The sequence below is a fragment of the Vipera ursinii genome (genome assembly GCF_947247035.1).
Source record: "Vipera ursinii genome assembly, chromosome: 5".
Classification (NCBI taxonomy): Eukaryota; Metazoa; Chordata; class Lepidosauria; order Squamata; family Viperidae; genus Vipera; species Vipera ursinii.
The window spans coordinates 1,228,926-1,256,353 of NC_139518.1; the positions used below are offsets into that span (position 1 = coordinate 1,228,926).

The 27,428-nt window shown below is 49.3% G+C and overlaps 1 protein-coding gene across 1 annotated transcript in view; it reads right to left on the bottom strand.

The window, feature by feature from the left end:
- Window positions 1-3,914: 3,914 nt before the first annotated feature.
- Window positions 3,915-27,428, bottom strand: part of IL1RAP (interleukin 1 receptor accessory protein) — a gene marked incomplete at its 3' end in the record, with an annotated part of 74,120 nt that continues 50,606 nt past the window's right edge. Inside the window, exons 9-10 of the mRNA XM_083363953.1 lie at window positions 22,934-23,077; window positions 3,915-4,639 (exon numbers count right to left, since the gene is read on the bottom strand). Of these exons, the coding sequence (XP_083220079.1) occupies window positions 3,915-4,639; window positions 22,934-23,077 (869 nt within the window). The remainder of the gene's footprint in view (window positions 4,640-22,933; window positions 23,078-27,428) is intronic.

Consider the following 27,428-nt stretch of genomic DNA (forward strand, 5'->3'; position numbering starts at 1 on the left):
CCCATCTCCTGGTGATTGGCCCAAAGTCACCCAGCCGGCTTTCAGGCCTAAGGCGGGACTAGAACTCCCCGTCTCCTGGTGATTGGCCCAAAGTCACCCAGCCGGCTTTCATGCCTAAGGCGGGACTAGAACTCTCCGTCTCCTGGTGATTGGCCCAAAGTCACCCAGCTGGCTTTCGTGCCTGAGGCGGGACTAGAACTCCCCGTCTCCTGGTGATTGGCCCAAAGTCACCCAATTGGCTTTCATGGCTAAGGCGGGACTAGAACTCACCGTCTCCTGGTGATTGGCCCAAAGTCACCCAGTCGGCTTTCAGGCCTAAGGCGGGACTAGAACTCCCCATCTCCTGGTGATTGGCCCAAAGTCACCCAGCCGGCTTTCATGCCTAAGGCGGGACTAGAACTCTCCGTCTCCTGGTGATTGGCCCAAAGTCACCCAGTCGGCTTTCAGGCCTAAGGCGGGACTAGAACTCCCCATCTCCTGGTGATTGGCCCAAAGTCACCCAGCCGGCTTTCATGCCTAAGGCGGGACTAGAACTCTCCGTCTCCTGGTGATTGGCCCAAAGTCACCCAGCTGGCTTTCGTGCCTGAGGCGGGACTAGAACTCCCCGTCTCCTGGTGATTGGCCCAAAGTCACCCAATTGGCTTTCATGGCTAAGGCGGGACTAGAACTCCCCGTCTCCTGGTGATTGGCCCAAAGTCACCCAGTCGGCTTTCAGGCCTAAGGCGGGACTAGAACTCCCCATCTCCTGGTAATTGGCCCAAAGTCACCCAGCCGGCTTTCATGCCTAAGGCGGGACTAGAACTCTCCGTCTCCTGGTGATTGGCCCAAAGTCACCCAGTCGGCTTTCAGGCCTAAGGCGGGACTAGAACTCCCCATCTCCTGGTGATTGGCCCAAAGTCACCCAGCCGGCTTTCATGCCTAAGGCGGGACTAGAACTCTCCGTCTCCTGGTGATTGGCCCAAAGTCACCCAGCTGGCTTTCAGGCCTAAGGCGGGACTAGAACTCCCCGTCTCCTGGTGATTGGCCCAAAGTCACCCAGCCGGCTTTCATGCCTAAGGCGGGACTAGAACTCTCCGTCTCCTGGTGATTGGCCCAAAGTCACCCAGTCGGCTTTCAGGCCTAAGGCGGGACTAGAACTCCCCATCTCCTGGTGATTGGCCCAAAGTCACCCAGCCGGCTTTCATGCCTAAGGCGGGACTAGAACTCTCCGTCTCCTGGTGATTGGCCCAAAGTCACCCAGCTGGCTTTCGTGCCTGAGGCGGGACTAGAACTCATGCTTTTCACCCTCCTTCCACCCTGCAGTCCTTTCATTTTGCAGTTCCTAACAACCATCCCTGAAATGCAGGTCGTCCTTGACTTATGACCGTTCACTTAACAACTGTTTGAAGTTATAATGGACCTTGCCCTGTCCCTCCCCCCATCTTCCGGCATGTCAGGGCACTCAGCAATGCTTGCATATTTTCGGCTGTTTCCACTGCAGTTCGTCCTCGGCTGAAAACAGCTCGTTTAGTGACTGTTCAAAGTTACAACGGGGCTGGAACATGGGTCTTACGATCATTTTTCACTGTTATGGGGCAAAGCTCAGTTCACCAACTATCTCACTTAACAGCAGAAACCTTTCGGCTCAGCGGTCGTCGTAAGTCAAGGACTGTCTCTGCGCCCAAATGACCTCACTTTATGACGGTTTTGCGGACCGTTGCATTTGTTTTGGGTTTTCAGCCAAAAAAAACCGGCCCAGAGCAAAGCATCGGCCCACTTAAGGACTACAGCATTCACTTTATGACCGCTGCTAAAAAAGGGTGATCAAATCAGGTCGGTAACGTGGCTCCTACGATTGACGACCGTCACGATTTACGACGGTGTTGGGCAGTTTCCATTACGGTCGTAAACTGAGGACTACCTTGGATTCCTTTTCCCAGCTGAAAGAGGCAGCCCCCTTCCTCCCTGCAGCCAGAGGAGACGTTGGGGGCTCCAAGAGGACGGAAGGGGGGAGGCAGAGAGAGGAGGGGGACGGGGGTTGGGGCCCGTATCCTGTTTCCCGTCTGAGGGCTTCGCGACAGCTGCAGGCAGGAATAAATCATAAATCTCTGCACGAAGCGGGGAAGAACCACGCAGGCACGGCAGCCCACGGACCCAGATGCTCCGAAAGCCATTCGCAGAAATTAAAATTTAATTTTCATCCCCTTGGTTTCCAAGCTCTGTTCAAATGAATAAAAAATTAAAAAAAACCGCAGCCCCTTTTCTTTTTTTAAAAAAAAAATACAGACCAAAATAAGAGAGCACTTTAAAAACAATTAAAATTGTCTTTCCAGATGGCAACGGAGCCAAAGGGAGTTGGAAAACGTTCTTGGTAAAGGAAAGCAACAGCAGCCATAACGATAATATTTTTAAAAGAAAACCGTGGATTTGTTTGTTCTTCTGAGATTTTCCCCAGAAACTTTCTGAACATCACCCGAATAAGTGGGGTGGGTGGATGGGGGTCTGTTGCCGTGTTTAAGTTCTTCTACTGAGCCCCCTTGCCCAAAGTCTGAGGCTCTGGATCTAAAGCCGAAGATCGGATGAAGCCACCCAGTGCTGGGATTCAGCTGGTTCGCACCGGTTCGGAAGAACCGGTAGCTAAATTTGGCTGAGTTCGGAGAACCAGCTGAATGTGCAAGGCTTCCCGAAGTCCAGTCTAGGCCTTGGAGGCCTGGAGGAGGCCTCCCAGGCTTAGAACGGCCTGCCAGAAGTGCATGGATGCCACTTCCGGAAGTCCGTTCTAGGCCTCGAAGGGCCCTCTGGAAGTGCATGGATGCCACTTCCGGAAGTCCGTTCTAGGCCTCGAATGGCCCTCTGGAGGTGCATGGATGCCACTTCCGGAAGCCCGTTCTAGGCCTCGAATGGCCCTCTGGAAGTGCATGGATGCCACTTCCGGAAGCCCGTTCTAGGCCTCGAATGGCCCTCTGGAAGTGCATGGATGCCACTTCCGGAAGTCCATTCTAGGTTTTGGAGGCCCAGGCCTACATCCAACAAGAGAACCAGTTGTTCAGTTATTTGAATCCCACCACTGAAGCCACCTGACCTTCTCCCTCATTGACCCTCCCACTTTCTGCTGGGACTACAAGAGCCAGAATTCCCAACCAGCGTACCCAAACATCCTGTCCCAACACGGCTGGAGTGCCAGAGGAGGGGGACGCTGACCTCTAAAACAGGGAAGAACCGTGCCTTCCACAAGTCTCCGCGATGGGCACCTGTTATGGTGGACACATCTCCCCAAGCTTCTCGTTCTCTCAGGAAAGATCCTGTTTTTTTAGAGAGTTCAAATCTCCACCTTGAGCCACGAAGTAAGAACCTGGGGGGGTAGTTCCCAAGCATCAGCCTCCTCCATAGGCCACCCCCCACGTAAATCTACTCGTAGACTGCTCCCGTGGCTTCTAGAAACTCCAGGGGTCTTCAAACTTGGCCCTTTTATGACTTGTGGACTTCTCCCACCACACGGAAAGAGAAGAGGGTCCCAATTCTGAATCCTGAACGTGGCTGCCTCTGCAGCTGCCGTTAATATGGAACAAGCTTTTCCCCCTCCCCCGAAAGTCTAATACAGGGGTCCTCAAACTTGGCCCTTTTAAGACCTGTGGACTTCAACTCCCAGAATTCCCCAGCCAGCCGTGCCTATTTTTTCCCCTCCTTCTCTCTAGAGTGGAGAGATTGCAGAGGAAGGGATTACAAGAGAGCAAGCAGGCCAAAAGGGACGCTGGCTGAGGAATTCTGGGAGTTGAAGTCCACAAGGGCCAAGTTTGAAGACCCCTGCTCCAGGTCCTCAATGGAGATCAGTCTTCCTTCCTTCCTTCCTTCCTTCCTTCCTTCCTTCCTTCCTTCCTTCCTTCCTTCCTTCCTTCCTTCCTTCTCAGATCTGGCGTCTGCAGCTGATCCCACCGTTAAAGGACATAGAAGTCATTGTTATTGGACACATCGGCAAACCTCTGGAGACCCAGAGGTGCCACCTGGGACTCCAGAGGATGCTTCTTGCCATTCTTCTGGAGGTGGGCCACTGCAGAGTCTCCCAGCAGTGGCCTCTGGCACGGCATCTCCTGCTTGGGCTTGGCTACCGCTTGGCCAGGGCTCTTGAGATGGTGCTTCTCCTTGGAGGAGGAAGCCACGCAGCAGCGGCAGGCCAGGAACGGCTTGGGAGGATGCTTGGTCTTCCTCCTGGGCAAGGAGGCTAGCCCTCTTCGGACGGGGACCCCCTTGGGCTTGGCTGGTGGCCCTTTCAACCTGCTCCTCTTCTTCTGGACCTGGTCCAAGCTGGTGTCCGAATGTGAGGAGCAGCTTTCGTTCCAGGCGGCGTTGCCACAGGCGCCGAGACTCCGGAGCGGCAAGGCTAGACGTAAGGCTTTCCAGAACTTGGATCCCGCGTGCTTGGACTTCTCGCCCTTCCAGATCACGAAGGCCACGGATTCCTTCAGTTGCTGGATGCTTGGGTGGGCTTGGGGCAAAGGCTGGTACTCCAGCACCACCAGCTTGGTGGCGATGTTGTTCTGGCACAGGAGACCGAGCTTGAACTCCAGGAGGCTGATGCTCTTCTCCAGAAGATAGTCGGGGCTGAGGACCACAATCATCTTCCGGCTTTTCTGGATGAAGTCGAAGATGGCTTCGGTGAGGTCTAAGCAGGAGAGGGAAAGACAAGTGGTTAGAGCAGGAGAGCCCAAATCATGATAGCGTCTTCCAATATCTGAGGGCCTGCCACAAAGAAGAGAAGAGAAGAGAAGAGAAGAGAAGAGAAGAGAAGAGAAGAGAAGAGAAGAGAAGAGAAGAGAAGAGAAGAGAAGAGAAGAGAATCAGTAGAGAATATAGAAGAGGAATGAAGAGAAGAGAAGAGAAGAGAGAGAGAAGAGAAGAGAAGAGAAGAGAAGAGAAGAGAAGAGAAGAGAAGAGAAGAGAAGATGGAAGGGACCTTGGAGGTCTTCTAGTCCAGCCCCCTGCTCAAGCAGGAGAACCTAAAGGCTGGATTCTCTGGGTCCCTGCAAAGGTGATGGAGGGGTGTGTGGGTGTCCGTGGCTTCTCGTCTCCTCAACATACGGCCACAACTGAATTTCCATCGCTAAGCGAGAGAGTTTCTAAGTCAGCTTTTCCCCCATTGGATGGCCTTTGATGATCTTTCTTGCCACAGTGGTTAAATGGAACGTTGCAGTTGTTCACTTAGTAACACAGTTGTTAAGTGGATCTATTGTGTAGTGGGTCCGACACAAGGAAGAGACGCCAGCCGGTGTGTGAGTTCAGCTCTTTATTGGAAGGGGGAAGTGAGGGTTACCTGGCCTCCTTAAATACCCGGCCAGGTAAGTGTGCAGCCAATGAGGTTAGCCCTAGGTTTCCCGCCGAACTAGGTTTCCCGCCGAAAACCGTCCAGGCCAACGCCCCCTGGTGGCTGTCGCTATGCAGGTGCCTGCATACATAACAGATCTGTTAAGTGAATTAAGTGAAGTTCACAAAAGGGGATCACGTGATCCCGGGACACAGCGACTGTCGTAAATACAAGCCAATGGCTAAGCGTCGGGATCACTGCAGTTGTTCAGTTAGTGATATGGTTTGTTAAGGGAGTGTGCCCCCCCCCGTCGACTTTGCTTGTCATTAAATCACAAAAGGGGATCACGTGAGCCCTGGGACACCCCAAACTGTCATAAATATGCCGAGCATCTGAATTTTTATCACGTGTCCATGGAGATGCTGCAACCATCCATGTGTGTGTGGGGGGAAATGGTTGTGTCACTTTTTCAGTGCTGTCCTAACTTTGAACACTCACTAAATGTTCAGGAAGGAAGAGGGGTTTGTGGAGAGGAGGAGGAGGAGGAGGAGAGGAGGAGGAGGAGGAGGAGAAGAGGAGGAGGAGAAGAAGAGGAGGAGAGGAGGAGAGAAGAAGAAGAAGAGGAGGAGGAGGAGGAGAGGAGGAGGAGAAGACGAGGAGGAGGAGAGGAGGAGGAGAAAAAGAGGAGGAAGAGGAGGAGAGGAGGAGGAGGAGGAGAAGAGAAGGAGGAGAAGAGGAAGAGGAGAAGAAGAAGAGAAGAAGAAGAGGAGGAGGAGGAGGAGGAGGGGACTTCCCCCTCCCTTCTAGCCCTGATGATGTTCCCTAGTTGGGCCATGAAATGTCTGCAAAGAAACCACCCAGCTCAGAGAGCACCCAGCACCCCATAATCCACTCCTGAGCTCCAAATATTCCCTGCCACAGGTACCCAGTGAAGAGGAATCTTCCCCCCCCCAGCCGCACCTGGTGAAGCCAGGCACCTGGTTGGCCAAACACCCCCCCCCAATTGCTCAGCACGGGAGAAAACAATGCCCTGAAGCAGCGCAGTGTTGCTGAGAAGGGAAGGCTAAACCCGTGTTTTATAATATCCCCAAAGCTTATTTTCTTCTGCTCCTTCCCCCCCCCCCCCCCCGCTTTCAGTTTGATGCATATTCTGAGGCAAAGCGGAATGAACGCACAAATTCTCTAAGAGCTGAAACAGGCCCAGCAGTTTTTGCATCCTTCTCCCCTCCAAGTATTAAAAATTAAAGCCAGAGGAAATGGATTTTATATTATAGATTCCTCTGAGCTGTGCTTACCAGCTAAAGCCTGCCAATTCGAATCCACTTGTCAATAGGAAAGAACTGCGGGTTTAATTTCGGATGTTAATGCTGCATTCTTAAAGGCATCCAACTTAATGCATCTGGATGAGCAAAATAATAGACTTTGGGAAAAAGAGTAAGTGCCTTTTCCCGGGGCAAATAATTCAAGAACAAAAGCAGAGAGGAAGAAAGGTAACCTGCAGTCTCTAAGAATGGAATAAATAGTGAATTTTGAATGCCTTCATTCAACCCACTGGGGATTTAGGCACTTAGTGACAATATCCATTTTATTTCTTAATAATGGCATTTCACTATTATTATTATTATTATTATTATTATTATTATTATTATTATTATTATTATTATTATTATTATTATTATTATTAATCTGTGGCCCCCAAAAACACAGCTCATAAAATGCTTTATGAAAGTGGTCCCCGGTCTCTCATTTATTTTTAAATTCCCTAAACCGGGGCTAGGCAACCTGGGCTCTTTTATGACTGGTGGACTTCAACTCCCAGAATTTCTGAGCCAGCATGGGGGAACTATGGCCCCTTCAAGACTTACGGACTTCAACTCCCAGAATTCCTCAGCCAGGGTGGGGGAACTATGGCCCCCTTCATGACTTGCAGACTTCGACTCCCAGAATTCCTCAGCCAGCGTGGGGGAACTATGGCCCCTTCCTGACATGGACTTCAACTCCCAGAATTCCTCAGCCAGCGTGGGGGAACTATGGCCCCTTCATGACTCGTGGACTTCAACTCCCAGAATTCCTCAGCCAGCGTGGGGAACTATGGCCCCTTCATGACTTGCGGACTTCAACTCCCAGAATTCCTCAGCCAGCGTGGGGGAACTATGGCCCCTTCATGACTCGTGGACTTCAACTCCCAGAATTCCTCAGCCAGCGTGGGGGAACTATGGCCCCTTCATGACTTGTGGACTTCAACTCCCAGAATTCCTGAGCCAGCATGAGAGAACTATGGCCCCCTTGATGACTTCTGGACTTCAACTCCCAGAATTCCTGAGCCAGCATGGCTCAGCTTGGAAACCTCTCCCTTTCCCCTCAGCATGGCTGGCCCAGGAAATCTGGGAAGTCCACGAGTCATAAAAGAGCCAAGGTTGCCTACTCCTGCCCTAAACGTTCCTCCATCTTGATTTTGACACGATCACAGCCGAGCCCAAAATTTCTGTTGCTAAGCAAGATAGTGGTGAAGGGAGCCATTTTGCCCCATTTTACAGCCTTTTCTGCCACAGTCGCTAAGCGAATCATTGCAGTTGTTAAGTTAGTAACACGGTTGTTGAGTGAACAACCTGGCCCTGGGACACTGCAAGCATCATCTGTGTGACTCAGTTGCTAAGCGGCCGAATTTTGATCACATGACCATGAAGGGATGCTGCAATGGTCTTAAGTGTGAAAAACGGTCATAAGTTGCTTTCTTCAGCCCCGTTCTAACTTTGAGCAGTCACTAAATTAATTCTTGTAAGTCGAGGACCTGCCTAAAGCAGGAATCCTGGCTTATAGGAGTAGTATTTGTACTCCTACATGTTTTATAAATAATTCAGGGTCCACATGCTAACATTTGTGTAACGCTATTCTAGAAGAGCAGCAAATCCATGTTCCACAGCAGGCACTGATGAGACCAAAGATGGATGCAGCATGGAATGGTCAAAGGTCAATGGTCTTTCCCCCTTTGTCAGGCAGAACAACAGAATAACAGAGTTGGAAGAGACCCTGGAGGTCATCTAGCCCAACCCCCTGCTCAGGCAGGAAACCCTACACCATTCCAGGCAAATGGCTGTCCAGTCTTTCTTAAAAACCTCCAGTGATGGAGCACCCCCAACTTCTGGAGGCAGGTTGTTCCACTGGTTAATTGTCCTTGCTGTTGGGAAGTTTCTCCTTAGTTCCAGGTTGGTTCTCCCCTTGATGAGTTTCCATCTGTTGCTTCTTGTCCTGCCCTCATGTGCTTTGGAGAACAGGTGGAGCCCCTCTTCTTTGGGGCAGCCCCTTAAGTATTGGAAGATACTATCATACCATTCCTGGTCCTTCTTTTCACTAGAACATAGAATAACAGAGCTGGAAGGGACCTTGGAGGTCTTCTAGTCCAACCCCCTGCTCAGGCAGGAGACCCTATACCATTTCAGACAAATGGTTGTCCAATCTCTTCTTCAAAACCTCCAGTGTTGGAGCATTTACCACTTCTGGAGGCAGGTTGTTCCACTGGTCAATTGTCCTCACTGTCAGGAAATTCCAGCTTGCTTCTCTCCTTGATGAGTTTCCATCTGTTGCTTCTTGTCCTGCCCTCATGTGCTTTGGAGAACAGGTGGAGCCCCTCTTCTTTGGGGCAGCCCCTTAAGTATTGGAAGATACTATCATACCATTCCTGGTCCTTCTTTTCACTAGAACATAGAATAACAGAGCTGGAAGGGACCTTGGAGGTCTTCTAGTCCAACCCCCTGCTCAGGCAGGAGACCCTATACCATTTCAGACAAATGGTTGTCCAATCTCTTCTTCAAAACCTCCAGTGTTGGAGCATTTACCACTTCTGGAGGCAAGGAGTTCCACTGGTTAATTGTCCTCACTGTCAGGAAATTCTAGCTTGCTTCTCTCCTTGATGAGTTTCCATCTGTTGCTTCTTGTCCTGCCTTCAAGCGCCTTGGAGAATAAGTTGAGCCCCCTCCCCATCTTCTTTGGGGCAGCCCCTCAACTACTGGAAGGCTGCTTTCATGTCCCCCCTGGTCCTTCTTTTCATTAAACTGGACATACCCAATTCCAGCAACCGTTCTTCCTATGTTTTAGCCTCCGGCTCCCTAATCAGATCCTTTTGACACTTCGGCTGGACAGCCCCAAATTTGGAGGTTCAGAGGTTGTGGGGGCGTGCCTAGTTTGCAGGAATCCCTCTCTCCAGCTGCCCAAAGGAGGGTCTGGGGAGAAGGGACCCCATTCATGCCAGCCTTCATCTGGCCAAGTCCAACTGCAAGGACCATCTCAGCCCCCACATCAAAATGCAGCCCCAGGGAAGCCGGTGTTGGGCTTGCAGGAAACATACGCTATTAACTAATAGAAGAGAACATTCGTAGGACATAAACGTTCTTACGGCTGGAAGGGACCTTGGAGGTCTTCTAGTCCATCCCCCTGCTGAAGGCAGCAGCTGTATACCCAGTCCAATGATTGTCATCGACTTGGGAAAACCTCCACTGATGGAGACCCCACAACTCCAGGAGGGAAGCTATTTAACTGATGAATTGTTCTCATTCTATCAGGAGATTTCACTGTGGGAAAATCTGTAGCTGATCTGGGATCCTTGGTGCATTCTCAGCTTGCTGGTTTCCTTGCAGACTTTTCATGACCCAACTAGGTAACTTCATCAGTGCTAGAAGGGAGAGGGGTTTGCAGAAGGAAGGAAGGAAGGAAGGAAGGAAGGAAGGAAGGAAGGAAGGAAGGAAGGAAGGAAGGAAGGAAGGAAGGAGGGTCCTTGGTGCTCTCTGTGGTTGGTGGTTTTCTTGCAGACGTTCCTTTACCCAACTGATAAGGAACATCATCAGTTCTAGAAGGAAGTGAGCTGTGCTCCTTGTTTATAAACGTTTATACACCTACCCAACCTGGGTGGATCGTGAAACGTCTGCATGAAAACCACCAAGCTCAGAGAGCACCAGGCACCTATCATGTTAACTAACCCTTGCACAGGCTGGAGGTAACTCAAGGCTGTCTGGTGTAAGAATGGTCGACCAGCTGGAGTCAACATTATGAGGACACAAACGGCTGCTGTGGTGTGGTTTGGTGGTGTGTAGATGCAAGGCAGGAAGGACCATCTCGGGCCTACAAGAAGCTGCCCCATTGCTGATCCCTCTTTTGCCAGCCTCCCAATGTGGCCCAGCTTAAGCGATGTCCCCCATCCTGAGGTTCTCGAGGTTGATGTCCCACAAGGGGGAAAAGAGGGCTTAAATCAGGGGTCTTCAAACCTGGCTCTTTTACGACTTGTGGACTTCAACTCCCAGAATTCCTCAACCAGCGTCCCTTTTGTCCTGCTTGCTCTCTTGCAATCCCTTCCTCTGCAATTCTCCACTCTAGAGAGGAGGAGAAAAAAAAATAGGCACGGCTGGCTGGGGAATTCTGGGAGTTGAAGTCCACAGGTCTTACAGTGCTCACGTTTGAAACATATTCACCTTAAGCCAGGGCTCTTCAAAATTGGCCCTTTTATGATTTGTGGACTTTAACTCCCAGAATTCCTCAGCCAGCGAGGAATTCTGGGAGTTGAAGTCCACAAGTCAGCAAAGGGCCACGTTTGAAGAGCCCTGGCTTAAATCTTGGTATAGCTCTAGGTAAATGGAATTAAGGAGAAACTTCCTAACAGTGGGGACAATTAACCAGTGGAACAACTTGCCACCAGAAATCATGGGCGCTCCATCATTGGAGGTTTTCAAGAAGAGACTGGACAGTCGTTTGTTAGAGATGGCATAGGGTCTCCTGCTTGAGCAGGGGGTTGGACTAGAAGACCTCCAAGGTCCCTTCCAGCTCTATTCTATTCTAAATTCTTCAGCTGGAGCTCAGAGGCTGGCAACATGGCGGGAACAGACAGAGAGAGCCAAGGCTGCTTTGTGTTAAGTGTGAGAGACACTTTCTGGAATCTCATCCTACTTCAGATGGAGCTTCACTGTTGTTCTCCACGGGTCCCAAAGGTGTTTTTTCAAAAGGCAACTGGACTCTCTTTGTGTTTTTTTTTCCTCTTGGAAGACATTTCACTTCTCGTCCAAGAAGCTTCTTCCAGTTCTGACTGAACGACGAGGAATGGAAGGATGTATATGCCTTGCAGTCATCTGGTCGTTAGTACTCTCCACCTGGAGGTTTTATCTGCGTCCTCAGGGTCACCTGAGTGATGCAAATGGGGGTGGGGCCTTCTTGGACCTGCTGAGAGGACCGTGTTGTAGACTGGAGGTAGACGATGTTGTGTCCCTCCCCCTCGGTTGAGGGAGGGGTGTTCAGTTTCGACCTAGAGGGCCTCTTTGACCCCTCTTTCAAACCAGCGGTCCTCCCTGTCCAAAATTTGGACTTTGCTGTCTTCAAGAAAACGATCTTCCAGTTCTGATGGGCTGGTAAAGGCAAAGGCCACTCTTTTGAAGTCCAAGTTCTTGACCAGGGGTAGGCAACCTTGGCTCTTTTATGACTCGTGGACTTCAACTCCCAGCATAGCTGACTCAGGAATTCTGGGAGTTGAAGTCCACGAGTCATAAAAAAGCCAAGTTTGCTTACACCTGTTCTTGACCAAGAGACCAATAAACTCCAAGTGGCCTCAGCCGCTCTCAGAGAAAGCACTAATGGCCATATGGCTGCAAGGAATACATTTGGTCAGAACTGAAGAAGCTTCCGGGATGAGAAGGGAAATGTCTTCAAGGAAAAACAAAGAGAGTCCAGTTGCCTTTTTGGCACAAAAGCACCTTTGGGACAACCGTGACCTGGAGGACGGAGGATCTCCGTGGAAGTTGCCATCCACAGGACCTGCTCTGGGGTCAACGTGCCTACGAGAGCCATACAGGTCTTCCTTTTACTCCGAGGAGGAGACTATCTACGGGGTGCTGCCCATGGTCCACCCGACGCTGAGACAGAAAGGAGCCTAGCAGGCAAGTCCAACCAGTTTCTCGGCACTCTGCTTCTCCACCAGCTACTAACAGCATTTCATGGCATCCTCGGGCTGGAAGGGACGGACCTTGGAGGTGTTCTAATCCAACCCACTAACCAAGATCATAGAATCCCAAGGCTGGAAGGGACCTTGGAGGTCTTCTAGTCCAACCCAATGACCAATATCATAGAATCCTAGGGATGGAAGGGCCCTTGGAGGTCTTCTAGTCCAACCCGATGACCAATATCATAGAATCCTAGGGATGGAAGGGCCCTTGGAGGTCTTCTAGTCCAACCCGCTGACCAATATCATAGAATCCCAAGGCTGGAAGGGCCCTTGGAGGTCTTCTAGTCCATCTCCTTGCCCAAGATCATAGAATCCTAGGGATGGAAGGGCCCTTGGAGGTCTTCTAGTCCAACCCCCTGCCCAAGATCATAGAATCATAGGGCTGGAAGGGAATTAGAGGGCTTCTATGCACAAGATCATAGAAGGAAAAGGACCCTGGAGGTCTCCCTGCCTAAGATCACAGGATCCTAGGACTGGAAGGGATCTTGGAGATGGTTCTAGTCTACCCCCTCTGGGTAGGACTGGAGAGGTCAGAAAAGTCAAGATGGCAGCCACCGCCGTGCGATCAGAGCCCGGCCTCCTTTACCGTACAAGATGCAGCAAAAGAGGAGGGGGCTTAATTGTCAAATTGGCTCTTTTAACATCCCACTCACACAGCCACAAGGCACACAGCCACACACAGGCACACACACACACACACACAGGCACCCAATGAAAGGAAAGGGAGAAGCAACTGAAAACAACGGAGGGGTGTATCAAAATTAGGATTTTATTAAAATACAAGCAAAAAAAGGATCAAAATAAGACAGTAATAATGATGTTGGGGTTCAATAAGCGAAGGTGGTAGTGTGGGGGGGGAGGGAGGGAATGGAAAAATATGAACAAGCAACACAAAGCAACATTGGTGGCCCCAACTTCCACGATTCCCCCTTTGCTCCCTGCAGGGGCCCAAAGCCAAAGGGCCCCCCACCCTGCCCGATTGCACCACGGATGAGGCCCTGCCTACCCCACCTTCCCCGTGGGGAGCTCAGCACGGAGGCCTTACCTACGGAGTGGGGGTCTTGGGGGGGGCAAAGACGGGCAGTCCCGATTCCTGGGTTGCAACCTGCAAACGGTATACCCATAGTCCTTGACTTACGACTACAATCGAGGCCGACGTTTCCACTGCTGGGTGAGACAGTTGTTAAGCGAGTCACGGTCAGTTTTCTTGCTGCGGTCGTTAAGCAAATCACTGCAGCGGCCAAGTCAGCCACACACAGTCGCTGAGTGAATCCGGCTTGCCCATAGACCAGAAGTAAGCAACCTTGGCTCTTTTGTGACTGGTGGACTTCAACTCCCAGAATTCCTGAGCCAGCCACGCTGAGGGGAAAGGGAGAGGTTTCCAAGCTGAGCCATGCCAGCTCAGGAATTCTGGGAGTTGGTCCACCAGTCATGAAGGGAGGCATAGTTCCCCATGCTGGCTCAGGAATTCTGGGAGTTGAAGTCCACCAGTCATAAAAGAGCCAAGGTTCCCCACCCCTGCCATAGACTTTGCTTGTCAGAAGGTTGCAGAATGGGGCCACATGATCCCGGGGACACTGTCCGACCGTCATAAATTTGAATCTGTTGAATTTCGATCACGGGGATGGTGCAACGGTCGTAACTGTGAAAATTGGTCACGTTATTCACCAGAGCACCAGAGGGCAGGACGAGAAACAATGCTTGGAAACTGACCAAGGAGACAAGCAACCCGGAATTATGGAGAAACTTCCTGACAGTGAGGACAATCAACCAGTGGAACAGCTTGCCACCAGAAGTGGTGAATGCTCCATCCCTGGAGGTTTTAGAGAAGAGGCTGGGCAGTCATTTGCCTGAGATGGTAGAGGGCCTCCTGCTTGAGTGGGGGGCTGGACTAGAAGACCTCCAAGGTCCCTTCCGGCTCTATTCTATTCCAAGTCCCTTTTTTTCAGCGCTGTTGAAATACGATCCCTAAATGAATGGTTGTTAAGTCGAGGGGAATGGGGTCTCCCTGGCCAACCTCACAAGGGAAAAGCCCCCCCCCCCCGTTGGTTAAACTCCCTTGACAAATGTCTCGCTTAGCAACATAAATTTGGGGCTGCAGAGGACTGTGGTGCCTCTAATGGCTTTCCTGGGAAGTCTTGGCCTTCATTGGAGCTGGGAGCCCTTTTCAATCTCTCTCTCTCCCTTTTCCTCTTCCAGCTGTGGGGATGCAGGGACCGGTCAGAAAGGTCAAGAGGTCAACTGCAACCCTGCCATCCAAGCCCCATTGGTGCAGGTGGTAGCCCCCCGGCTTACAGGCGTTCATTTAGTGACCGCTCGGAGCTACAGCAGCGTTGAAAAAAGCGACTTGACAACCGAAGCAGCCTCTCCGTGGTCGCCTGATCTGGGCAACGGGCTCGTATTTATGACGGTCACGGCGTCCCGTGCCAGGGGGATCACGTGACCCCCCCTTTTGCGACCTTCCCACAAGCCAACAGGGAAGCCAGATCCGCTTAACGACCAGGTTGCCAGCTTAACAACTGCAGGGATTCAGTGACTGTGGCAGGAAAGGATGTGAAATGGAGCAAAACTCACTTAACAGCTGTCTCGCTTAGCAACGGAAATTTTGAGCTCAATTGTGGTCATAACTCAAGGACTATCTGTACTTTATGTGCAAGGTATATGTGCATGGTGTCTCCATCTCTCTCTCTCTTCCTCTCATCTATCTATCTATCTATCTATCTATCTATCTATCTATCTATCTATCTATCTATATCTATCTATCTATCTATCTATCTATCTATCTATCTATCTATCTATCTATCTATCTATCTATCTATCTCTGTCTATATCTATCTGTGTATCTCTCTACCTCTGTCTATATCTATCTATCTATCTATCTATCTATCTATCTATCTATCTATCTATCTATCTATCTATCTCTGTCTATATCTATCTGTGTATCTCTCTACCTCTGTCTATATCTATCTATCTATCTATCTATCTATCTATCTATCTATCTATCTATCTATCTATCTATCCATCCATCCATCCATCCATCCATCCATCCATCCCCTCCTTTCTGAAGAGCCAAGCTTCCTCAAAGTGGGACTCTGTACAATCAAAAGTTAAAATATTAACAACCATATATAAAACCAAAATGTTAGAATTACATCAAAGGAAGCCAGAATAATTCATGACACTGAAGGGTGTTGATAAAAGGTAAAAGGTTGATGCATTTTATCTTTGGGGGACCACACCTTGTTCTCACCTCACCTCCTCTCACCAGACACAACTCCAACCTTGGCAATTTGCACAAGATACAATTCTTGGTGTTGTTGTTTTGTGAGGCGCTACTAGCCTCTTAATCAAACCCAGCCCACCTGATCAGCTTTTGCTTCAACGGGATAATTTATTATATCAGATTAGCCAGAGAAATGGGTGAATTTAACAGCTAGTTGAGGATTGTGATATGAGCGCAGTCTGGGATTGAAAAGTGGTCTCTCTTTGCAAAGTTGATTCGACTTTTGGGCAGCTGGACAGCTCGGCCTTAGCCACTGACATGCCTGCCTGTCCAAACATTTGCACAACCCTCATTCCAAAGTACCTTTTGCCATTAATTGGGAAAAATGTGCAAACAGGCCTTTGTGTGCCAGTTTGCGCACCAAATAAAAAAGCAAGATAAATAAGGCAGGGCGATAAAGTTCAGTGCAAATGCCACGTGCAAACGGGGAGGGGAGGATTCAGGAGGACAAGAAATTTTTCCCTCCCCAGGTTCATAATTAATAATTAATCATAATGAAAAGCTGTGTGTAAACATGGAGGAGAAGGATTGTGGTGGTCTCTGAGCTTATTTTTTTTGCTGACGTCTCATGACCCAACTAGGTAACATCTTCAAGGAATAAGCAGGGAATAACACCAGAGGAACAATCAAGCAGAAAACAAGGAAATACTGTCTATAAATAGGGAGAAACCCCACCTCTCTCTTCTAGCACTGATGGTGTTCCCTAGTTGGGTCATGAAACGTCTGCAATAAAATCTGCAACCTCGGAAAGCACCGTGGTTCTGGATGAGTCAGATGGCCCTAAAGCCTGTTGATCCTCATTGATTTACACCTCTGAATGGAATCCGGAGGATCTTCTGAATGGCTTCCACCTCTAACCCCACAGCCCCCCAACAATCTTTGGGGCTGGCAAGAGGAGCAGTTTTAAGTTGGTAGGGAAACCCAGTGAACCAAAGTACTTTGGGTTGTGATCTCTCTCTCTGTCTCTCTTCGTCTTTTTCTCTTTCTGTCTCTCTTTTCTCTGTCTTTCTCACACACACACATACACACAAGCTCACACACACAAACACACTCACACACCACTGAGTCTCCAGATCTGCCACCATCCCATAGCTCGCCTGTTAATAGAGAGACCAAAAACAGTTTGGGACCTTCTGCGGTGGGATTGTGCCCCCAGCCTCCTTGCTCCGCGACCGATAAATCTTCGCCCGCCACCCCCCCCAGGGCAAGCACTGCATCCTGACCACGCTTGGGGGCAACCGTGCCAGAAGCTCAGGTCACAGGCTGGTCAGCAGGACCATCCCTTCCTACGCTGGCCGAGCCCTGAAAAACGGTGTGCGAATGCAGAAGCCGAACCGACAGCGGTCCCCCCCCCAGGGCGCAGGGGCCCTGGTCTGTTCCAGGCAGGCCATTTTGGAAAACTTTGGAGAGCGAAAGAGCTGCCTTAGTGTCGAAAGGGAAAGAGCGCCTGCTCTGTCCTTAAAAGGACCTCGAGCGTTAAACAAAGCAATTCAAAATGGTTCCAGAGGGATCCATTTTGCGCACTATTGCACCCCACAGCTGGTGAAATGTCCTTAACCTGATGTCTCCATCTTGAAGAAGAGAAGGAAGATCTTGTACTAGGAGTTGAAGAAACGTGACATTCCAGATTCCACTCCTCCTCCTCCTCCTCCTCCTCCTCCTACTACTACTACTACTACCAAACCCCTCTCCCTTCCACCACCAATTATGTTACTTAGTTGGGTAATGAAACACCAAGCTCAGAGACCACCAAGGATTATGTCACTGCACGTGTTTTTTTTGGTGATTTTTTTTGGTGATTTTTTAAGGTGATTTATACCTTGACAGATTAATCGTCCTCTTCCTCCTCTCTGCAAATCTCACTCTCTCCTAGCACCTAGTTGGGTAATGAAAGGTCTGCAAGAAAACCACCAACCTCAGAGAGCACTAAGGATCCCTCAATCCTCCTATTCCTCCTCCCTACTTACTACTACCACTCTACTACCACTACTACTACTGCATTCCGACTGCCTGGCTTACAACTGTCTGCTTCTTCCTTGGGAATCTTTCAAGATTCACTGCTCTTAAGTAGTAAAAACCCCTTTTCATCACAGCGGTTGCCTACGCGAGCTCTGGGATTATGGGGGTCAGAAACCCCCAAGTCTCTCCTTCCTCGGCAGGCCGGTTCTGACAGCAAAGGGGCTGCCCCACACTTCCCTGTGCTCTGCGCAAGAGCTGTCTCAGTGCACACGCGGAGCACAAAATGCCACCTTGAGTTTCTCGGCGAACGAGGCCCAAAGCCAGCCCGGGTTTCCTGTCCCCAGCCCGGATCCCTGTAGATGTTTGAATTGCAAAGTCTGCGATGGCTGAGGGTCGTGGGAACCGAAATACACCACCTTTGGAGAGGCCCAGGACTCAGGGGTAGGCAACCTTGGCCCTTTTATGACTCGTGGACTTCAACTCCCAGAATTCCTGAGCCAGCCATGCTGAGGGGAAAGGGAGAGGTTTCCAAGCTGAGCCCTGCTACCTCAGGAATTCTGGGAGTTGAAGTCCATGAGTCACAAAAGAGCCAAGGTTTCCTACCCCTAGCCTAGGCCTAGGCCACTTTATGACTCGTGGACTTCAACTCCCAGAATTCCTGAGCCAGCCACGCTGAGTGGAAAGGGAGAGGTTTCCATGCTGAGCAAGGCTGGCTGAGGAATTCTGGGAGTGGAAGTCCACCAGTCATTAAAAAAAGCCGAGGTTATGCCTCCCCCTTGCCCAGGTTGAGGAAGGCCGGGCTCAAATTCGACACCGGCCAATTTGGACTGAGGTGAAAAGGCGCCAGGAGGGAGCGAAATGTTTCCAAAGGAAAAACAAGAAAGTCCAGTTGCCTCCTGAAAAAGCGCCTTTGGGGCAACCAGGACCTGGAGGACTGAGAATCTCCATAGATATTTAGCTATGCCTTTTGGGATGAACGCCGTCTGAATAGTGCGGGAGGGTGGACGGACTTCCAGAAAACATCGCAGGCTACAGGAACCGCTTGGGCTTCAGTCTGAGATGCAGACAACACAAAATAGAATGAAGGCTACTGCTAAGCTTGTAAGCCGCCCTGAGTCTTCGAAGAAGGGCGGGATATAAATGGAATTAAAATAAAAAAATAAATAAATAAAACCATCCCCAACAGCCTGCTCCTGTCTTCAACCGGGAAGGGACCCAGGGCGGAAGACATCCTGCAGCCAAGAAGGCTTCCTACCCATTTGCACCACTCAGGTGACCCCCGAGGACACAGGTAAAACCTCCAGGTGGCCTCAGGGACTCCCTAAAAAGAAGGCAAATGACCAGCTGTCTGCAAGGAGTATAAATCCTTCCCTTCCCTTCAGCCAGAGCCGAAGAAGCTTCTGGGAGGAGAAGCGAAAGCTCTTCCAAGAAAAACAAGAATGTCCGGTTGCTTCCCGAAAAAAAGCACCATTGGGGCCCCGGGAGGACTTCTGTTCTTCTGTCTCTGGACGAAGAACACGGGGGGGGGACACCACACCGAGAGAGTGGGAAAGGGGGGACAAGCGACACCACGTGCGTCCTTGCTCTCACTGCACAAGTGACCCCCATCGTGCACCTTGCCTCAGCCCCCTGCAAGCCAGGTGGATGCAATTTGCAGGAGAGGCGCTGGACAACTCTGCAGATGGGGCTCCTTCAAACAGGCCGAGTTCAGGAGCCGTGCCGGAGGCGCGGCACGGATTCCCAGAGACCCCAGCGCAAGCCCACTCCTCTCCTCTCCAGCCCGGCTTTGGGTTCCTGGCCTCCCCTTCCCTTTAGACGCTTTTGGGTGAAAGGTCGATGAGATCCTGTTGACCCAAAAGGTTTTTGGTTCTGCTCTTGACCGGCAACTTGACCAGCAGCTCCTTCCAAAACCTTCCCGATGGGTATCGGGACTTCTCGCCTTTCCACTTAATGACGGTCAGTACCGCCTTGGCTTGCCGGAGCTCCTTCACCTTGCTCTTCTTGACGGGCTTGTACTGGACCAGGATCACCTTGATGGTGCCCTGCGAAGCCATGTTCTCCAGGCCGGCCTTAAACTCCAGCAAGGCCTGGGTGCCCTGCAGGACGTAGTTGGGGCTCAGCACAACCAAGAGACGCCGGCTTCTCTGGATGAAGCTCAGAGTTTCATCCGTGACAACTGGGAGAGAAAACAGGCAGGTTAGCGACCGGCGGGCGAGAACTCTCCCGCAGCTGTGAGCAAGGAAATTCAAGAACTCGGCCGAGGACGTCACACTTCTCGTGTCTCAAACGTTACTTTCTGAAGCTCCTGGCCTTCAAGAGAATGAGGTAGGCTTGGAGGAGTCAGGATCTACCCTGAAGAAGACCTCCCTTCTTGTGGACACCAGCAACGTCCTCCCACCACCCCATACACCCTTTTCATATCTGGCACCTGCTCTGTCAACCGTGCAACGGTCTTGTTCTCATGCTTCCCTCCCAGCTTGGATCAAAGATGTCCAACTAGGAAACAGCCCAGATTGTTTTGTTGTGTTGGGACAACTGGAATAGTCACAGCCGTTATTTACTAATCAAGGAGAGGAACCACGTAGAACTCGGGAGAAATGTCCTGGCAGGGAGCAGAATTAACCAGTGGGGTGGACGTTGTGGGTGCTTCATCAGTGGACCTCAGCTGGGCTTCTCCATCGTAGGTGGGCCTGGATCAGGATGACCTTGACTCTGCCTGCCCAGATGACCAGGGCCTGCCCCAAAGTTTCAACGCTCTTCAAGAGAAGCTGAGAGAAAGGCCAACGTCACAGACCTACTGACTTCCCAGCTCAAGTTCTTCCTTCCATAAGCAGCTTCCTTCAGACCCACCCCCAGATCCACGGAGCAAAAGATGGCTGTGTTTCCGTCTCCTTTCCTCGAGCTAGTCTCTTCTCCGTGGTGACCTCTTTGCCCCCTACAATTTTCTCTCAACTCTTTCCAGAGGAAAGAGTTGTGGACTCAAAATGGCGGCACTTTTGCCCAGGTTAAAAGGATTGCTTCAGTTGTGCAGTTGGCGTCCTGATTTTTTTTTCTGAGGGGGCCTCCCTGCGATATAGACTCGCTTAAAGGGGATCAAAGCCGCCTAACAGGCTAAAATATAAGGGATATCAACAGAAATGTAAAACGTTGGCAGGAGAACCAGGCTACTGGGCTTCTCCCCTGTCCCCAACACGACCTCCTGTCCAGATGTGACGGGAGCTAACCCTGGTACGTCCAGTCTAACTGCTTGTTGGTCTCTGCTGCTGGGAACCATGGGAGGCGGTGTCTCAATGGACTTCAGCTTGGGGAAGCTTTTCAAGAATCCCCAAATCTACCCTGTGCTCTTAATCTAAATTGTCTTTAGATCTCTCCAGAGCTTAAAGATGGGCAGTTCTGACTTCAGCGCATCCCTGGATCCCCTCTGAGTCTAGAGCTGTTGGGAGCAACACCCCAAATGAGAAAAAAAAACTGTACATCTGGAATCAAACGGGTTTCCTCACCGTTCACATTGCAGCATAAGCTGCAAAAAAATAAGCTGGACAATTAAAGCGAGATCGCTCCGCCATGAAATTGCTATACTTTTAAGTTCAGTGTGTCAGAATCCATTTATATTTCATTTCTAACTCCCTCTTTCTGCAAACCCAAATCTCACCCCACCCCACAGCGCTTCCTGGATTCTGCCGTTCCCAGGACAAGAAGCAACGGATGGAAACTAGTCAAGGAGAGAAGCAACCCAGAACTAAGGAGAAACTTCCTGACAGTGAGAACAACTAACCAGTGGAACAACCTGCCTCCAGAAGTGGTGAATGCTCCAACGCTGGAAGTTTTCAAGAAGAGACTGGACAGCCATTTGCCTGAAATGGGATAGGGTTTCCTGCCTGAGCAGGCGGTTGGACTAGATGACCTCCAAGGTCCCTTCCAACTCTATTATTATTATTATTATTATTATTATTATTATTATTATTATTATTACTACTACTATTATTAATTATTATTATTATTATTATGGAGGAAAGAGAATAGACAGGGAACTTTATTGCCCTCACCTCTTTCCCTCAGATGTAATGTTTGTTTATTCAGCCTGCCTGGTGGCCATCAGACCGATGGAAGAAACCCACTCCCTCCGAACTACGAACAACTAAGAAAGGGGGGAGGGATTGACGAAAGGAAATCCTCTCCCTATCTGATTTACAAGCAAACAAGAAAGGTGGTAGTGGGAGAATTCTGGCTTGTATCTCCAGATGGAATGTGAAGGGGAGGAAGCAATCGTGCTGCGAATGGACTGATGGTTCTCCCTTTCCCACGAGGGGTTTGACACCTGAGACTTGACTGATCTGGGACTGACCAAATGGACTGAGGGGTGGGGTTTTGCTCGGGGAGACTTTAAAAATATCGATCTGTGAGACAGTTTTCAGATCCTGTCTATTATCTCCTCTGTCATCTCTGTCTTAGTAAAAGTTCCTTCTTGGACAATCTCCTCTCCAAGAGTTTTGCTTTCTTAAGGTGTGGATTGGAGTGGGTTCCGACACAGTGTTTCTCAACCTCAGGAACATTAAGCTGGGAGAACTTCAACACCCATAATTCCCCAGCCAGCAGGTGTGAACTTCATCACCCAGAATCCCCAAGCCAACACGTCTGGACTTCAACTCCCAGAATTCTATGGCACTAACGCATTCCTGTGTATCCCCATTGTGGCCCGCTTACTCTCTTGTCATCCCTTCCTCTGCAACCTCTCTGCTCTAGGCAGCAGGAGGAAAAAAATAATAATAATACAGGCACAGCTGACAGAGGAATTCAAGGAGTTGAAGTCCTCCCATCTTAAAGTTCCCGAGGTTGAATAACAAAAATGGGGCAACGTTTGGCATTTGTGGCTGACCAGGAATAATTTAGGAGCCCAAAAAAGAATCGGCAGTGATGCAGAATAAAGCATCAGCTAAGGTTCCCATGTTCCCCTCGGTCAATTTTATTTTTTTTTCCAAAACTCCCCCCCAAAAGGAGAGCCACCGTTTGCGCAGGGCCCTGGAACCCCCACCCACCCCATCCTTCTTTTTCCCTTTTGGCCTAAGCTTTCTCTGCAAAAACTCCTTCTTGTGTCCTCAGCTCTCCCGCCAGGAGGTTTGGTGGGGGGGGGGAAGGAAGCCCAAGCGATCAAAAGCCCCTCTGTTGGAAAACGGGCAACAGCTGCCAACTCAAAAACCGTTTGTTCCGATCAGAATTCCCTTGCAGAGCTAACAACTCTCTCTCTCTCTCTCTCTCTGGAGGAGGGACCTGCTCTGGGGATTCTTCTCTGGCCCCATCAGCCACAGCTGTGTATGCACACGGGGGGGGGCGCAGGGGTGAGTGAGGAAGGGGGAGGCAGCCCAGCCTCCCCACTCCAGAGAGAGAGAGAGAGAGAGAGAGAGAGAGAGATGATGGAGGGGTTTGGGATACTCACTTCCTCCGGGCAGACTGTCTCGGTCGAAAATGCACAGCTTGTAGCCGTACTCGTTCTCCAAAACCGCCCGGAGGGTCAGCAGCACAAAGTCCTCTTCCTCCGTGTTCCTGGCGTAGGAGACGTAGACGTCGTACTCCTTCCCATCTGGTGGAGGGGGGGAGGGAGGGAGAGAGAGAGAGAGAGAGAGAGGAGAAAGAAGAGAGAGAAGAGGAAAGAGAAGACAGATGTTTCAGAAGAGAGAGAGAGAAGAGAAAAGAGAGAGAGAACAGAGAGGAAACAGAAGAGAGAGAGGGAGAAAAGAAAGAGAGAGGAGAGAACAGAAAGAAAGAAGAGAGAGGAGAAAGAAGAGAGAGAAGAGACAAAGAGAGGGAGAGAGAGAAGAGAACAGAGAAAGAAGAGAGAGGAGAAAGGAAAGAGAGAGAGGAGACAGAAGAGAGGAGAAAAAGAGAGAGGGAGGGAGAGAGAGGAGAAACAAGAGAGAAAAGGAAAAGTGAGATGAGAGAGAAGAGAGAGAGAAGAGAAAAGAGAGAGAGAACAGAGAGAAAGACAGAAGAAAGAGAGGCAGAAAAGAAAAGAGAGAGGAGAGAACAGAAAGAAAGAAGAGAGAGGAGAAAGAAGAGAGAGAAGAGGAAAGAGAAGACAGATGTTTCAGAAGAGAGAGAGAGAAGAGAAAAGAGAGAGAGAACAGAGAGGAAACAGAAGAGAGAGAGGGAGAAAAGAAAGAGAGAGGAGAGAACAGAAAGAAAGAGGAGAGAACAGAAAGAAAGAAGAGAGAGGAGAAAGAAGAGAGAGAAGAGACAAAGAGAGGGAGAGAGAGAAGAGAACAGAGAAAGAAGAGAGAGGAGAAAGGAAAGAGAGAGAGGAGACAGAAGAGAGGAGAAAAAGAGAGAGGGAGGGAGAGAGAGGAGAAACAAGAGAGAAAAGGAAAAGTGAGATGAGAGAGAAGAGAGAGAGAAGAGAAAAGAGAGAGAGAACAGAGAGAAAGACAGAAGAAAGAGAGGCAGAAAAGAAAAGAGAGAGGAGAGAACAGAAAGAAAGAAGAGAGAGGAGAAAGAAGAGAGAGAAGAGGAAAGAGAAGACAGATGTTTCAGAAGAGAGAGAGAGAAGAGAAAAGAGAGAGAGAACAGAGAGGAAACAGAAGAGAGAGAGGGAGAAAAGAAAGAGAGAGGAGAGAACAGAAAGAAAGAGGAGGGAACAGAAAGAAAGAAGAGAGAGGAGAAAGAAGAGAGAGAAGAGACAAAGAGAGGGAGAGAGAGAAGAGAACAGAGAAAGAAGAGAGAGGAGAAAGGAAAGAGAGAGAGGAGACAGAAGAGAGGAGAAAAAGAGAGAGGGAGGGAGAGAGAGGAGAAACAAGAGAGAAAAGGAAAAGTGAGATGAGAGAGAAGAGAGAGAGAAGAGAAAAGAGAGAGAGAACAGAGAGAAAGACAGAAGAAAGAGAGGCAGAAAAGAAAAGAGAGAGGAGAGAACAGAAAGAAAGAAGAGAGAGGAGAAAGAAGAGAGAGAAGAGGAAAGAGAAGACAGATGTTTCAGAAGAGAGAGAGAGAAGAGAAAAGAGAGAGAGAACAGAGAGGAAACAGAAGAGAGAGAGGGAGAAAAGAAAGAGAGAGGAGAGAACAGAAAGAAAGAAGAGAGAGGAGAAAGAAGAAAGAGACAAAGAGAGGGAGAGAGAGAAGAGAACAGAGAAAGAAGAGAGAGGAGAAAGGAAAGAGAGAGAGGAGACAGAAGAGAGGAGAAAAAGAGAGAGGGAGGGAGAGAGAGGAGAAACAAGAGAGAAAAGGAAAAGTGAGATGAGAGAGAAGAGAGAGAGAAGAGAAAAGAGAGAGAGAACAGAGAGAAAGACAGAAGAAAGAGAGGCAGAAAAGAAAAGAGAGAGGAGAGAACAGAAAGAAAGAAGAGAGAGGAGAAAGAAGAGAGAGAAGAGGAAAGAGAAGACAGATGTTTCAGAAGAGAGAGAGAGAAGAGAAAAGAGAGAGAGAACAGAGAGGAAACAGAAGAGAGAGAGGGAGAAAAGAAAGAGAGAGGAGAGAACAGAAAGAAAGAGGAGGGAACAGAAAGAAAGAAGAGAGAGGAGAAAGAAGAGAGAGAAGAGACAAAGAGAGGGAGAGAGAGAAGAGAACAGAGAAAGAAGAGAGAGGAGAAAGGAAAGAGAGAGAGGAGACAGAAGAGAGGAGAAAAAGAGAGAGGGAGGGAGAGAGAGGAGAAACAAGAGAGAAAAGGAAAAGTGAGATGAGAGAGAAGAGAGAGAGAAGAGAAAAGAGAGAGAGAACAGAGAGAAAGACAGAAGAAAGAGAGGCAGAAAAGAAAAGAGAGAGGAGAGAACAGAAAGAAAGAAGAGAGAGGAGAAAGAAGAGAGAGAAGAGGAAAGAGAAGACAGATGTTTCAGAAGAGAGAGAGAGAAGAGAAAAGAGAGAGAGAACAGAGAGGAAACAGAAGAGAGAGAGGGAGAAAAGAAAGAGAGAGGAGAGAACAGAAAGAAAGAAGAGAGAGGAGAAAGAAGAGAGAGAAGAGACAAAGAGAGGGAGAGAGAGAAGAGAACAGAGAAAGAAGAGAGAGGAGAAAGGAAAGAGAGAGAGGAGACAGAAGAGAGGAGAAAAAGAGAGAGGGAGGGAGAGAGAGGAGAAACAAGAGAGAAAAGGAAAAGTGAGATGAGAGAGAAGAGAGAGAGAAGAGAAAAGAGAGAGAGAACAGAGAGAAAGACAGAAGAAAGAGAGGCAGAAAAGAAAAGAGAGAGGAGAGAACAGAAAGAAAGAAGAGAGAGGAGAAAGAAGAGAGAGAAGAGGAAAGAGAAGACAGATGTTTCAGAAGAGAGAGAGAGGAGAAAAGAGAGAGAGAACAGAGAGGAAACAGAAGAGAGAGAGGGAGAAAAGAAAGAGAGAGGAGAGAACAGAAAGAAAGAGGAGGGAACAGAAAGAAAGAAGAGAGAGGAGAAAGAAGAGAGAGAAGAGACAAAGAGAGGGAGAGAGAGAAGAGAACAGAGAAAGAAGAGAGAGGAGAAAGGAAAGAGAGAGAGGAGACAGAAGAGAGGAGAAAAAGAGAGAGGGAGGGAGAGAGAGGAGAAACAAGAGAGAAAAGGAAAAGTGAGATGAGAGAGAAGAGAGAGAGAAGAGAAAAGAGAGAGAGAACAGAGAGAAAGACAGAAGAAAGAGAGGCAGAAAAGAAAAGAGAGAGGAGAGAACAGAAAGAAAGAAGAGAGAGGAGAAAGAAGAGAGAGAAGAGGAAAGAGAAGACAGATGTTTCAGAAGAGAGAGAGAGAAGAGAAAAGAGAGAGAGAACAGAGAGGAAACAGAAGAGAGAGAGGGAGAAAAGAAAGAGAGAGGAGAGAACAGAAAGAAAGAGGAGGGAACAGAAAGAAAGAAGAGAGAGGAGAAAGAAGAGAGAGAAGAGACAAAGAGAGGGAGAGAGAGAAGAGAACAGAGAAAGAAGAGAGAGGAGAAAGGAAAGAGAGAGAGGAGACAGAAGACAGGAGAAAAAGAGAGAGGGAGGGAGAGAGAGGAGAAACAAGAGAGAAAAGGAAAAGTGAGATGAGAGAGAAGAGAGAGAGAAGAGAAAAGAGAGAGAGAACAGAGAGAAAGACAGAAGAAAGAGAGGCAGAAAAGAAAAGAGAGAGGAGAGAACAGAAAGAAAGAAGAGAGAGGAGAAAGAAGAGAGAGAAGAGGAAAGAGAAGACAGATGTTTCAGAAGAGAGAGAGAGAAGAGAAAAGAGAGAGAGAACAGAGAGGAAACAGAAGAGAGAGAGGGAGAAAAGAAAGAGAGAGGAGAGAACAGAAAGAAAGAAGAGAGAGGAGAAAGAAGAGAGAGAAGAGACAAAGAGAGGGAGAGAGAGAAGAGAACAGAGAAAGAAGAGAGAGGAGAAAGGAAAGAGAGAGAGGAGACAGAAGAGAGGAGAAAAAGAGAGAGGGAGGGAGAGAGAGGAGAAACAAGAGAGAAAAGGAAAAGTGAGATGAGAGAGAAGAGAGAGAGAAGAGAAAAGAGAGAGAGAACAGAGAGAAAGACAGAAGAAAGAGAGGCAGAAAAGAAAAGAGAGAGGAGAGAACAGAAAGAAAGAAGAGAGAGGAGAAAGAAGAGAAGAGACAAAGAGAGGGAGAGAGAGAAGAGAGAACAGAGAGAAAGAAGAGAGATGAGAGAAGAGAGAAGAGAAAAAGAAAGAGGGAGAGAGGGAGGGAGAGAGGAGAGAAAAGAAAGAGAAAAGTGAGATGAGACAGAAGAGAGAGAAGAGAAAAGAGAGAGAGGGAGGAGAGAACAGAGATAGAGAAGAGAGAAAGAGAAGAGATAAAGAAGAGAAAGAGGAGACAGGAGAGAAGAGAGAAGAGAAAAAGAGAGGGGGAGAGAGAGAAGCAGAAAGAGTTAGGGGCAACCACTGTCTCTGGTCCCTCCAGGCTTCGCTTGTCCACTCATTAAATCTGCATTCCTGGGTTGCAAATCAGAATGACAGAGCTGGAAGGGACCTGGGAGGTCTTCTAGTCCAACCCCCTGCTCAGGCAGGAGGCCCTGTGAC